Source organism: Lepidochelys olivacea (assembly GCF_965140295.1).
Source record: "Lepidochelys olivacea isolate rLepOli2 genome assembly, chromosome: 1".
NCBI lineage: Eukaryota > Metazoa > Chordata > Testudines > Cheloniidae > Lepidochelys > Lepidochelys olivacea.
This window is the reverse complement of record NC_140411.1, coordinates 174277983-174291378: the sequence shown is the minus strand read 5'-3', so window position 1 is coordinate 174291378 and position 13396 is coordinate 174277983. Positions and strand designations below refer to the sequence as shown.

Here is a 13396-nt window from a genome sequence, read left to right as displayed (position 1 = left end):
GCTGCCAAACAACATTATAAGGGAGCATTGCACAACTTTAAATGAGCATGTTCCCTAGTTGATCAGCAACGTAACAATGTTAACTGGGACGACTTTAAGTGAGGAGTTACTGTATATCTTTTGTTTATCATTTTTAAACTGCAAATATTTGTAATAATAATATAAAGTGAGCTCTATATACTTTGTATTCTGTGTTGTAATTGAAATCAATATATTTGAAAATGTAAAAAAAATACAAAATATTTAATAAAGTTCAATTGGTATTGTATTGTTTAACAGTGCAATTAATCATGATTAATTTTTTAACTGTGATTAATTTTTTGAAGTAATTGGATGAGTTAACTGCGATTAATCAACAGCCCTGATAGTGAACAAAAAAAGTCAATCCACTCTTGTTTTCCTCTAAATTAGCTTGATTGTACTATGAAAGAAAGACAGAAGAGAACCATCTCCTTGGTGAAATGGAGTATGTTTATACGCACTTTAACACTGTTTAATTGTCCATACAAGAATGTTTGTTTCTTTTACTTGTGGTTTCATATCACTGGACTATAATGTAAACTTCACTATTTAAAACAGAACCTGAAGTCATATGCATTAAAATATTTTATAACGTATTTTTTTCTGAGGAGGCTGTTTGAGATGGATAATCAAGTGCTTTCTGTGGATTATCTGATTACTACTGTTGAATTAAATTGATGTTTGTTCTTTTCTAGATGTGCCATCCAGTCCCTACGGAGTAAGAATTATAGAGTTGTCACAGACTATTGCCAAGGTCTCTTTCAATAAGCCAGATTCACATGGAGGTGTGCCCATTCATCATTACCAAGTGGATGTGAAAGAAGTTGCTTCAGAAACTTGGAAAGTAGTGCGCTCCCATGGAGTTCAAAGTGAGTCTGTAAAAAAGTTAAAAAAAATTATTAAGATACTATCAAGGAGTAATAATATAAATTCTTGTTATCTGAGTTTGTCTCACCTATCAATATTACTTCCTGGGTCATATCCTCAGTTCTTGTAGATAGTTCTGTTGACTTCAGTGGAACTAAACCTATTTACATAAGCTGAGAATCTGGCCTTTTATAGTCTTTTAAATGTTCATTGACATTATTTCTTGGTTTTACAGAAGTCTGGTAAACAAACCTAAAGTTATTCAAAGAGTAATGATTTTGATTTATTTATTATGCCAGTTATGCAATATGAGGAACACAGTTTGCAAAGTGATCAATCACAAAGAAGGGAAATCACAGAAGAATTAAATTAAGAGTCTTGAATATGCTTCACTGTGCATTTAATTAAGAAATATTAAGAGGGCTAGTGTGTGCTATTTAAATCCTGATGATGAATTATTGATTTTAGCTACTCTATAACCTTTTATATACTAGTTAATCTTTGTTACATATGTTTTAAAACATATTTATAAACTATTAATAACTCGTATCTCTTTAGTGCTAAAATAAATGTCCTGAGATATTGCATGGTTGAGATGCTGGACAGATGGGCCAGAACTTGGCCAACCTGTGGCCACTTGACACCACTCTGAAGACACAAAATGTCTATAAGTCTCATCTAAATAGAGTCACCTGAGGATCCCCCTGGCATCGGCAAGTCAGTTGCATGCCTAGAGGAGACAGAAGGGTGTTGGCCAGAAGGTGTTGCAGTACAGCAATCCCTCTCAGGCCCTCTCCTGCCCTTGGGTATTGTTCTCAGCTGGTATAGGTTAGAGTAGCCCCGAGACTCCTGATTTACACAGGGGTTGAACTAATTTTCATTGTCTACAGGATTAGGGGAACACAAATGTGTCCAATCTCTCTGACTCTCACACACATGTTCTGTGTTTAGCATAGTCCAGTCAAATCAAGAGGATAGGATTAGGGGTTCAGCCCCAAATCATCTCCTTTTAATCTTTAGTATGGTATTATTATAGCTATTGAATCAGAATGTGGCTCATTTATTTTGTTGCCCAGAAATATATTATTAAGATTTTGGTCAATTTGACTGTTACAGTTAAGGGTGCACAAGATATATATTCAAACATCCTGTTTTCCCACCTCTTCACTTCATAAAACCTTCACTTGTTGTTTCTCACATTTTCCAGATTTACTTTCCTGAACCTGAATTTTTGAAAGTTTGAACACAATCTTTTTGACAGTTTTCCAGATATGAAAGGATCACACACGCATGCATGCACACACACACATTTTATATATAAAGTATACAATATTCCCATTGTAAAATATATATATATATATATATTCACCTTTTTCAAAAGGGAATATCTTAAAATTAAAATTTTCAGACCTGGTTTGGAAATTTTCTGATGGCATATTTTTCTGTTGGAACATGCCAATTTGTCTGTGGTAGACATATTTGCAGAAATATTTCAATATTGATGAATGCTTGTTAAAAAAAAACTGGAAAAAGGTGTTCTCATGTCATTGAAATGTTCCATTTTGATCTTTTCAGAATCAGAAATTTAAATTTTCCATTTTGAATTTATATTTGTTTCAAAGCTTTATGTTATATAATCTAAAATATAAAAGGAAAATTGGAACAAAACATTTCAACTTTATCTAAGTGAAATGTTTTGACCAGCCCAATATATAAACATATATAATGTGTTTTTAGAATTTTGTTTTACAGTCAATTTAGACCTCTTTTTTTTGTAAATTGCAGAATTCCCTGTGAAATAAAAAAATCCAGTTCCCATCCAGCTCTAACAGTTTGATTGTAAACTACAAAAATTATGAGCAGTATTGAAAAAAATAAGACATCTTGTCACGGTTCCTCCCCCACTCTGAACTCTAGGGTACAGATGTGGGGACCTGCATGAAAAACCTCCTAAGCTTATCTTTACCAGCTTAGGTCAAAACTTCCCCAAGGTACAAAATATTACCCCCGTTGTCCTTGGACTGGCCGCTACCACCACCAAACTAATACTGGTTACTGGGGAAGAGCTGTTTGGACGCGTCCTTCCCCCCAAAATACTTCCCAAAACCTTGCACCCCACTTCCTGGACAAGGTTTGGTAAAAAGCCTCACCAATTTGCCTAGGTGACTACAGACCCAGACCCTTGGATCTTAAGAACAATGAACAATCCTCCCAACACTTGCACCCCCCCTTTCCTGGGAAATGTTGGATAAAAAGCCTCACCAATTTGCATAGGTGACCACAGACCCAAACCCTTGGATCTGAGAACAATGAAAAAGCATTCAGTGTTTTACAAGAAGACTTTTAATAAAAAATAGAAGTAAATAGAAATAAAGAAATCCCCCCTGTAAAATCAGGATGGTAGATATCTTACAGGGTAATTAGATTCAAAAACATAGAGAACCCCTCTAGGCAAAACCTTAAGTTACAAAAAAGATACACAGACAGAAATAGTTATTCTATTCAGCACAATTCTTTTCTCAGCCATTTAAAGAAATCATAATCTAACACATACCTAGCTAGATTACTTACTAAAAGTTCTAAGACTCCATTCCTGTTCTGTCCCTGGCCAAGACGACTACAGACAGACCCAGACCCTTTGTTTCTCTCCCTCCTCCCAGCTTTTGAAAGTATCTTGTCTCCTCATTGGTCATTTTGGTCAGGTGCCAGCGAGGTTACCTTTAGCTTCTTAACCCTTTACAGGTGAGAGGAGCTTTCCCCTGGCCAGGAGGGATTTCAAAGGGGTTTACCCTTCCCTTTATTTTTATGACACGCCCCCCAAATCTCAGCTAGGGTGAAACACTGGCTGGGATTTCTTCCTGGAGCTCTAGGAAAACAGAGTTAATAAGACACATGCATCTCTAAATATACTACCAAGTACATAAAGACTAACAATATTTTCCACATCTCAAGGATGATTTTAACCAGTTGATTCTGGGAAACTTTCACGGGAGAGTGCATCAGCCACTTTGTTAGAAGCTCCTGAGATGTGTTGGATGTCGAAATCAAAATCTTGGAGAGCTAAACTCCACTGAAGAAGTTTTTTGTTAGTTTCTTTGACGGTGTGAAGCCACTTTAGTGCAGCATGGTCGGTTTGCAGGTGGAAACGCCGTCCCCAAACATATGGGCGTAGCTTTTCCAGAGCGTAGACAATGGCATAACATTCTTTTTCAGTGACTGACCAGTTGCTTTCCCTCTCAGACAGTTTTTTGCTGAGAAACACTACAGGGTGGAATTCTTGATCAGGTCCTTTCTGCATTAAAACTGCTCCCACACCACGCTCGGATGCATCTGTGGTTACTAGGAACGGTTTGTCAAAGTCTGGGGCCCTTAGTACAGGGTCAGACATGAGTGTCGCTTTAAGCTTGTTAAAGGCCTTCTGACACTTTCCGGTCCACTGAACAGCATTTGGCTGTTTCTTTTTGGTTAGGTCTGTCAGTGGGGCAGCGATTTGGCTGTAGTGCGGTACAAATCGTCTGTAATAACCGGCCAAGCCTAAGAAGGATTGAACCTGTTTCTTTGACTTTGGGACAGGCCACTTTTGGATAGCATCCACTTTGGCCTGTAGGGGGCTGATAGTTCCTTGACCCACCTGGTGTCCAAGGTAAGTCACTCTGTTTAGGCCTATTTGACACTTCTTAGCCTTAACAGTTAGTCCTGCCTCCCTTATGCGCTCAAGGACTTTTTGTAGATGTTCCAGGTGGTCTGCCCAGGAATCCGAAAATATGGCCACATCGTCAAGGTAGGCGACTGCATATTCTCCTAATCCCGCTAGGAGACCATCTACAAGTCTTTGGAAAGTGGCGGGTGCATTTCACAGCCCGAAAGGGAGTACATTAAATTCATACAGCCCGAGATGTGTGATGAAGGCTGACCTTTCCTTGGCAGATTCATCTAGCGGTACCTGCCAGTACCCCTTGGTTAAGTCCAAGGTAGAGATGAACTGGGCCCGTCCCAGTTTCTCTAATAGTTCATCAGTGCATGGCATTGGATAGTTGTCTGGGCGAGTTACAGCATTTAGCTTACGGTAGTCCACGCAAAAACGTATTTCCCCATCTGGTTTGGGAACTAGAACCACTGGAGATGCCCATGCACTTTCAGAGGGGCGGATTACACCCACCTGTAACATATCCTGGATCTCCCGTTCTATAGCAGTTTTAGCTTGAGGAGACACCCGGTAAGGGTGGACCCTAATTGGGTGAGCATTACCTGTGTCAATGGAGTGGTATGCCCGTTCAGTCAGTCCTGGGGTGGCTGAGAACGTTGGCGCGTAGCTAGTGCACAGCTCCTGGATCTGCTGTCGCTGCATACGCCCAAGGGTCATGGAGAGGTTCACCTCTTCCACACCACCAGCACATTTCCCTTCGTAATAGACACCTTCAGGCCACTCAGCGTCGTCTCCTCCCTGGGCTGTAAACTGACAAACCTTTAATTCTCTGGAATAAAAGGGCTTTAGAGAATTACTATGATACACCTTAGGCTTTCGGTTGGAGGTGGGGAATGCTATGAGATAATTAACAGCTCCCAGGCGCTCCTGGACCACGAATGGCCCTTCCCACGATGCTTCCATTTTATGGGCCTGGAGCGCCTTTAAGACCATGACCTGGTCTCCTACTTTGAAGGAACGCTCTCTGGCATGTTTATCATACCAGGCTTTTTGCTCTTTTTGAGCATCCTGTAAGTTTTCTCTAGCAAGGGCTAAAGAGGTTCGGAGGGTGTTTTGTAGGTTGGTTACAAAGTCCAGAATGTTAGTTCCTGGAGAAGGTGTAAATCCCTCCCATTGCTGCTTCACCAACTGCAATGGCCCCTTAACCTCACGGCCATATACAAGTTCAAATGGGGAAAACCCTAAACTGGGATGTGGTACAGCTCTGTAGGCAAAGAGCAACTGCTGCAATACTAGGTCCCAATCATTGGAGTGCTCATTTACGAATTTACGTATCATGGCCCCCAAAGTTCCATTAAACTTCTCCACCATGCCATTTGTTTGATGATGGTAAGGAGTGGCAACCAAGTGATTTACCCCATGAGCTTCCCAAAGGTTTTTCATAGTTCCTGCCAGGAAATTAGTCCCTGCATCTGTGAGGATGTCGGAGGGCCAACCTACCCTGGCAAAAATGTCTGCTAGTGCCTGGCACACACTTTTAGCCCTGGTGTTGCTTAGAGCTACTGCTTCCGGCCATCGGGTGGCAAAATCCATGAAAGTCAGTATGTACTGCTTTCCTCTGGGTGTCTTTTTCGGAAAAGGACCCAGAATATCCACAGCTACTCGCTGAAATGGAACTTCAATGATGGGGAGTGGCTGGAGAGGAGCTTTGACCTGGTCTTGGGGTTTTCCCACTCTTTGGCACACCTCACAAGACTGGACATAGGTAGAAACATCCTTGCCCATTCCCTCCCAGTGGAATGACCCCCCCAAACGGTCTTTGGTCCTGTTCACCCCAGCATGGCCACTAGGGTGATCATGGGCTAAGCTCAAGAGCTTGGCCCGGTATTTAGTTGGAACTACCAACTGTCTCTGAGGATGCCAGTCTTCCTGGTGTCCCCCAGAAAGAGTTTCCTTGTATAAAAGTCCTCTTTCTACAACAAACCTGGATCGATTAGAAGAGCTGAGAGGCGGTGGGTTGCTCCGTGCCGCCGTCCACGCTCTCTGGAGGCTTTCATCTGCTTCCTGTTCGGTCTGGAACTGTTCCCTTGATGCTGGAGACACCAGTTCCTCATTGGATTGGGGACATAGGCTTGGTCCCTCTGGAAGCGATATAGGGGATGGAGCTGTTTCTGTTGACTGTGAACCGCTCTCCGCTGGTGCACTATGTTGGGATTCAGGCTCCGGCTGAGCCTCTTGTGTAGGGTTATCGGCTGCTGCCAGTTCAGGTTCTGTGGGGCCCTCTGGTGTTGAGGTTGCAAGTACTGGATTCAGTGCTGGCACGGGGTCTGGTGTTGGTTGTTTGGCTGGTTCCGGTTCTGGGACTGGTTCCGTCTGGGTCTCTGGGACTGGATCCACTACTGCTGTTGCAGACATTGGCCTGGGGTCCGGGTCCATCACCTCTGACCAGGCCCTGATAGAAGTTTCCGGAACAGAGCTAGGCCTCACGGCTTGTTTAGCCTGGCTGCGGGTGACCGTTCCCACCCTCTTGGCCTGCTTCACGTGATTGGCCAAGTCTTCCCCCAACAGCATGGGGATGGGATAATCATCATAGACTGCAAAAGTCCACATTCCTGACCAGCCCTTGTACTGGACAGACAACTTGGCTGTAGGCAAATTGAAAGAGTTGGACTTGAAGGGTTGAATCGTCACTTGGATCTCTGGGTTGATTAAATTGGGGTCCACTAAGGAAGCATGGATAGCTGACACTTGTGCTCTGGTGTCCCTCCATGCGGTGACCTTCTTCCCGCCCACACTCACAGTTTCCCTCCGCTCCAAGGGTATCTGGGAGGTATCTGGGCCTGTGGACCTCTGGTGTGATTCCGGTGCAATGAACTGTAATCTGTTGGGGTTCTTGGGGCAGTTGGCCTTTACATGCCCCAGCTCGTTACATTTAAAACATCGTCCAGCTGACGGGTCACCGGGGCGAGGTGGGTTGCTGGAGAACGGGGTGGTGGGACGATAAGGGGTCTGGAGGGTTCTTTGGGAGGTAGGTGGGGCTTTGGGCGGCCCCCGGTAATAGGGTGTGGTCTGGGGTGGTCCCTTCTGGTCTCCGCTCCAACTGCGACCAGTTTTCTTCTTCTCTGCCACCTCCACCCATCTGGCTCCAATCTCTCCTGCCTCGATTACAGTTTTGGGTTTCCCATCTAGGATGTATCTTTCTATTTCCTCAGGAACACCCTCTAAGAATTGTTCCATTTGCATTAGGAAGGGCAAATTTACTGGAGATTCAACACTTGCTCCTGATATCCAGGCATCCCAATGTTTCACAATGTGGTAGGCATGTCGGGTAAATGACATGTCTGGTTTCCACCTTAGGGCTCGGAACCTCCGACGAGACTGCTCGGGTGTTATCCCCATTCTGACTCTCGCCTTGGATTTAAACAGTTCATACTTGTTCATATGTTCTTTAGGCATTTCAGCTGCCACCTCAGCTAAGGGTCCACTGAGCTGCGGCCTCAGCTCTACCATGTATTGGTCAGTAGAGATGTTGTACCCAAGGCAGGCCCTTTCGAAGTTTTCTAAGAAGGCCTCAGTATCATCACCTGCCTTGTAGGTGGGGAACTTTCTGGGATGGGAAGTGGTACCTGGAGAAGGATTGCTAGGGTTTGTTGGTATATTCTGCTGGGCCTTTATCCTCTCCATCTCCTCCACATGCTTCCTTGCCTCCATTTCCCTCTTGTGGGCAGCCTCCTGTACCTCCTTCTCCAGCTGCATGAGTTCTATCTGTCTTTCATGTTCCCTTTGTTTTTCCTCAGCCTGAAATTTGGCTAATTCCAGCTGTAGTCGAGCCGAGGATTTGGCCATTCTAACCTCTCTGTTTTTAACTAACTTTACACCCGAGGTTTAGAAATAAACAAACAAAACTTGGCTGTAAAATTTTGCTGTGCTGGAATAGAATACCTATTCTCTGATAGTGATTGTCAGCCTACAGAAAAAGACAATTCCCTTGTCTCTGCTCTGGGCCCAAATTAAAGCAAAAAACCTCCAACTACTTGGAAACCTGCTTACCCAGCCCAAAGGAAAAAAAAATTTCTTTTCAAACCTGTGCTCCTTGTAAAACAAAAAAAAATCAAAATCCTAAAAAAAACCCTGCCACTTTTGTCTCCAGGCAAATGGGTAGAGCACACACCCCCTATTTACTTTTAGGAAGAAAAGAAAAAAAAAACCTCTGGGTTGGAAGACTGTGAATTTCCCTGCAGGAGTTAAGTACCCTGCCTCCAGGCAAAGAAAACCTGCAATTCACAAGATAATCCCCTTTTGTCTCTGCTTGACAACAAAGCAGAGAGAAACCAAGCTGCTTTCAGTTTCAAAGCTGCTTTCTGGACTTCCTAAAAATTCCTTTTTAAAATCTGTATTTCTAGTTCAAAAAATCTCAACTGGATCTCAAAATGATTTCAGGTTAATCCCACCACTGTGCCACCATGTCACGGTTCCTCCCCCACTCTGAACTCTAGGGTACAGATGTGGGGACCTGCATGAAAAACCTCCTAAGCTTATCTTTACCAGCTTAGGTCAAAACTTCCCCAAGGTACAAAATATTACCCCCGTTATCCTTGGACTGGCCGCTACCACCACCAAACTAATACTGGTTACTAGGGAAGAGCTGTTTGGACGCGTCCTTCCCCCCAAAACACTTCCCAAAACCTTGGACCCCACTTCCTGGACAAGGTTTGGTAAAAAGCCTCACCAATTTGCCTAGGTGACTACAGACCCAGACCCTTGGATCTTAAGAACAATGAACAATCCTCCCAACACTTGCACCCCCCCTTTCCTGGGAAATGTTGGATAAAAAGCCTCACCAATTTGCATAGGTGACCACAGACCCAAACCCTTGGATCTGCGAACAATGAAAAAGCATTCAGTGTTTTACAAGAAGACTTTTAATAAAAAATAGAAGTAAATGGAAATAAAGAAATCCCCCCTGTAAAATCAGGATGGTAGATATCTTACAGGGTAATTAGATTCAAAAACATAGAGAACCCCTCTAGGCAAAACCTTAAGTTACAAAGAAGATACACAGACAGAAATAGTTATTCTATTCAGCACAATTCTTTTCTCAGCCATTTGAAGAAATCATAATCTAACACATACCTAGCTAGATTACTTACTAAAAGTTCTAAGACTCCATTCCTGTTCTGTCCCTGGCCAAGACGACTACAGACAGACCCAGACCCTTTGTTTCTCTCCCTCCTCCCAGCTTTTGAAAGTATCTTGTCTCCTCATTGGTCATTTTGGTCAGGTGCCAGCGAGGTTACCTTTAGCTTCTTAACCCTTTACAGGTGAGAGGAGCTTTCCCCTGGCCAGGAGGGATTTCAAAGGGGTTTACCCTTCCCTTTATTTTTATGACACATCTACTGCAGAAAATGTAATTAATTTTTCAATGGTGATCTTAAAACCAGGTGTATTGTGCAAATGTTCACAACTATCTAAGACCTGAATGGGTCTTAAGTGGTGCCTAGACCTGTGCTGGACTTTTTTTAACTGCTGAGTATTTCAGTGTAGTCAATTGAGTCTAACTAGGTATTTAAAGATTACTTTTAAAAATAGTTATTTTTCTCCCAGCTGCTGTTGGTCTCGCTGCTGCCCCAAAATTATTTTCCCACCTTAATTCCTGACAAGGTGATGCAGTAAGTCAGTGTGAGCTCTAGCGTTAAACTACAGATCTCTAAATAGGAGCTGACCTAAGCCTTCACTCAAAACCTGAACCAACTCCACCATTTTTAAAGATTCAGATAGGATTGGTTATTCTAGAGCTCTGTCTTTATCACAGATATGAAATAGCATGAAATAAAACAAACCAGTGTATAAAGTGAAAATTCACCTTTTGTAGTTGCCACAGTTTCTAGCACCACCTGCCCTTGGATGATGCTGCCAGCAGCAGGAACCAGTCTCTCAGCAGTGGCTCCATGCTCTTCTGCTCCCTGCCTCACCGCTGACAAAGAGAAGAGCCTGGCTTGGAATGGCACCCCTGAGTTCCAACACTGGGTGCCAGGCTGCAACACCACTCCCCCCAATTTGATGTCAAATACGAGTGAATGACATTCTGACCTGGCACACAGGATAGCAATGGGGGCACCATTTCAGGCCAGGCTGTTCTCCTTGTTGGCGGGGAGCAGAGCCACATGGAGCTGGCTGTGGAGTTGTTGGTCCCTGTCGCTGGCAGTAGTATTCAAGGGCTGGTGATGCTAAAATGGCCCTCCAGAAGCCTGGCTCGGTAGGGAACTGAGGGTGAGGGGATGGGAGGAGCTGGTGCCACCACTGGAGCAAGGGTGCATGATCCATGCACTGCTGCCTGGTCCAGGCTGTCATGGCAGCTCCCTCTCAGGGAACCCTGTGCGGGGAAGGCGAACAGGGCTGGATGTGGGGCAGAAAGTGGATAGCAGGGCTGGATGTGGGGATTTATATATGGCGATTTCAGGTATTTTATTAATGTAAATCTAATAAAAATAAAATATTTTAATGGATATAATGAAATAAAATGAATTTAAAAAAAATAAAATGAAAAAAGTATATCCCAGAGCTCTAGTTATTCCCATCCTTCCAATTCTGCAAGATTTTGCTGTTCATAATTTTCAGTGGAAATACCACAAGAGAAAAGATTGGAAGTACTACATTTCTGGCCTGATTGCAACTTTCATGATGAGACTGTGATCTTGCCAGATTTGCAGCCTGGTTTCCTGACTTAAGAAGTTTAAAAAAGTAGCTGAACAATTAGATGCATATTGTATCAGAACCACACCTGTGAGCTTCATTAGTTCAGTTTGGAATCCAAAGTCTGAAATGTCAGTGGGAAATCTGTTGCTTCTGCTGTCGCATATGTAGTGTGATACTTCTATTTTATTTCCTGTTCTCCATCTGTTCTTCATTCCTAAGTTTTAGTAGAGAAGAGAAAATAAGAGGGAGAGTCAACCTTAGGCGTTTGGTAGTAGTGTTGTTTTTATTTATTTATTTGTTTTCATTTGAACACTCTATATTGCATCAGTGTTTTGTGGAAGTTGGATAGTGTCTTGGTTTTAGTGCATTTTACCACAACATAATAGCAGTAGTAGTTAGCCTCAGAACTCAGAAGTTTTGCAGGTCTAGGGAAAACAAGATGTATTAAGACAATCCATTTCCTCCAGATGGCATGTGTGTGGGTGGTCTTCCTCCTCTCCCCATTCCATTTTTCCTTTTGTTTTCAAATAAGGGTGGTGCAATGAACTGAGACTAGGAGCCTCCACTGATAATTACAACACACTAAACACTCAGTGATGAAAAAAATCCAGGAAGTTTTTGGAAAGCGTAGGGGACAATTTCCTGGCGCAAGTGCTAGAGGAGCCAACTGGGGGGGCGCTTTTCTTGACCTGCTGCTCACAAACCGGGTAGAATTAGTGGGGGAAGCAAAAGTGGATGGGTATCTGGGAGGCAGTGACCATGAGTTGGTTGAGTTCAGGATCCTGACGCAGGGAAGAAAGGTAAGCAGCAGGATACGGACCCTGGACTTCAGGAAAGCAGACTTCGACTCCCTCAGGGAACGGATGGCCAGGATCCCCTGGGGGACTAACATGAAGGGGAAAGGAGTCCAGGAGAGCTGGCTGTATTTCAAGGAATCCCTGTTGAGGTTACAGGGACAAACCATCCCGATGAGTCGAAAGAATAGTAAATATGGCAGGCGACCAGCTTGGCTTAATGGTGAAATCCTAGCGGATCTTAAACATAAAAAAGAAGCTTACAAGAAGTGGAAGGTTGGACATATGACCAGGGAAGAGTATACAAATATTGCTCGGGCATGTAGGAATGTTATCAGGAGGGCCAAATCGCACCTGGAGCTGCAGCTAGCCAGAGATGTCAAGAGTAACAAGAAGGGTTTCTTCAGGTATGTTGGCAACAAGAAGAAAGCCAAGGAATGTGTGGGCCCCTTACTGAATGAGGGAGGCAACCTAGTGACAGAGGATGTGGAAAAAGCTAATGTACTCAATGCTTTTTTTGCCTCTGTTTTCACTAACAAGGTCAGCTCCCAGACTGCTGCGCTGGGCATCACAAAATGCGGAAGAGATGGCCAGCCCTCTGTGGAGATAGAGGCGGTTAGGGACTATTTAGAAAAGCTGGACGTGCACAAGTCCATGGGGCCGGACGAGTTGCATCCGAGAGTGCTGAAGGAATTGGCGGCTGTGATTGCAGAGCCACTGGCCATTATCTTTGAAAACTCGTGGCGAACCGGGGAAGTCCCGGATGACTGGAAAAAGGCTAATGTAGTGCCAATCTTTAAAAAAGGGAAGAAGGAAGATCCTGGGAACTACAGGCCAGTCAGCCTCACCTCAGTCCCTGGAAAAATCATGGAGCAGGTCCTCAAAGAATCAATCCTGAAGCACTTGCATGAGAGGAAAGTGATCAGGAACAGCCAGCATGGATTCATCAAGGGAAGGTCATGCCTGACTAATCTAATCGCCTTTTATGATGAGATTACTGGTTCTGTGGATGAAGGGAAAGCAGTGGATGTATTGTTTCTTGACTTTAGCAAAGCTTTTGACACGGTCTCCCATAGTATTCTTGTCAGCAAGTTAAGGAAGTATGGGCTGGATGAATGCACTATAAGGTGGGTAGAAAGCTGGCTAGATTGTCGGGCTCAACGGGTAGTGATCAATGGCTCCATGTCTAGTTGGCAGCCGGTATCAAATGGAGTGCCCCAAGGGTCGGTCCTGGGGCCGGTTTTATTCAATATCTTCATAAATGATCTGGAGGATGGTGTGGATTGCACTCTCAGCAAATTTGCGGATGATACTAAACTGGGAGGAGTGGTAGATACGCTGGAGGGGAGGGATAAGATACAGAAGGACCTAG

The 13396-nt window shown here is 43.7% G+C and overlaps 1 protein-coding gene across 3 annotated transcripts in view; it reads left to right on the top strand.

The window, feature by feature from the left end:
- NCAM2 (neural cell adhesion molecule 2) overlaps window positions 1-13396 on the top strand; it is a 573274-nt gene that overhangs the window by 438371 nt on the left and 121507 nt on the right. For all 3 annotated transcript variants that reach the window (XM_084617433.1, XM_084617431.1, XM_084617432.1), the window contains exon 12: window positions 717-890. In XM_084617433.1, the coding sequence (XP_084473559.1) occupies window positions 717-890 (174 nt within the window). The remainder of the gene's footprint in view (window positions 1-716; window positions 891-13396) is intronic.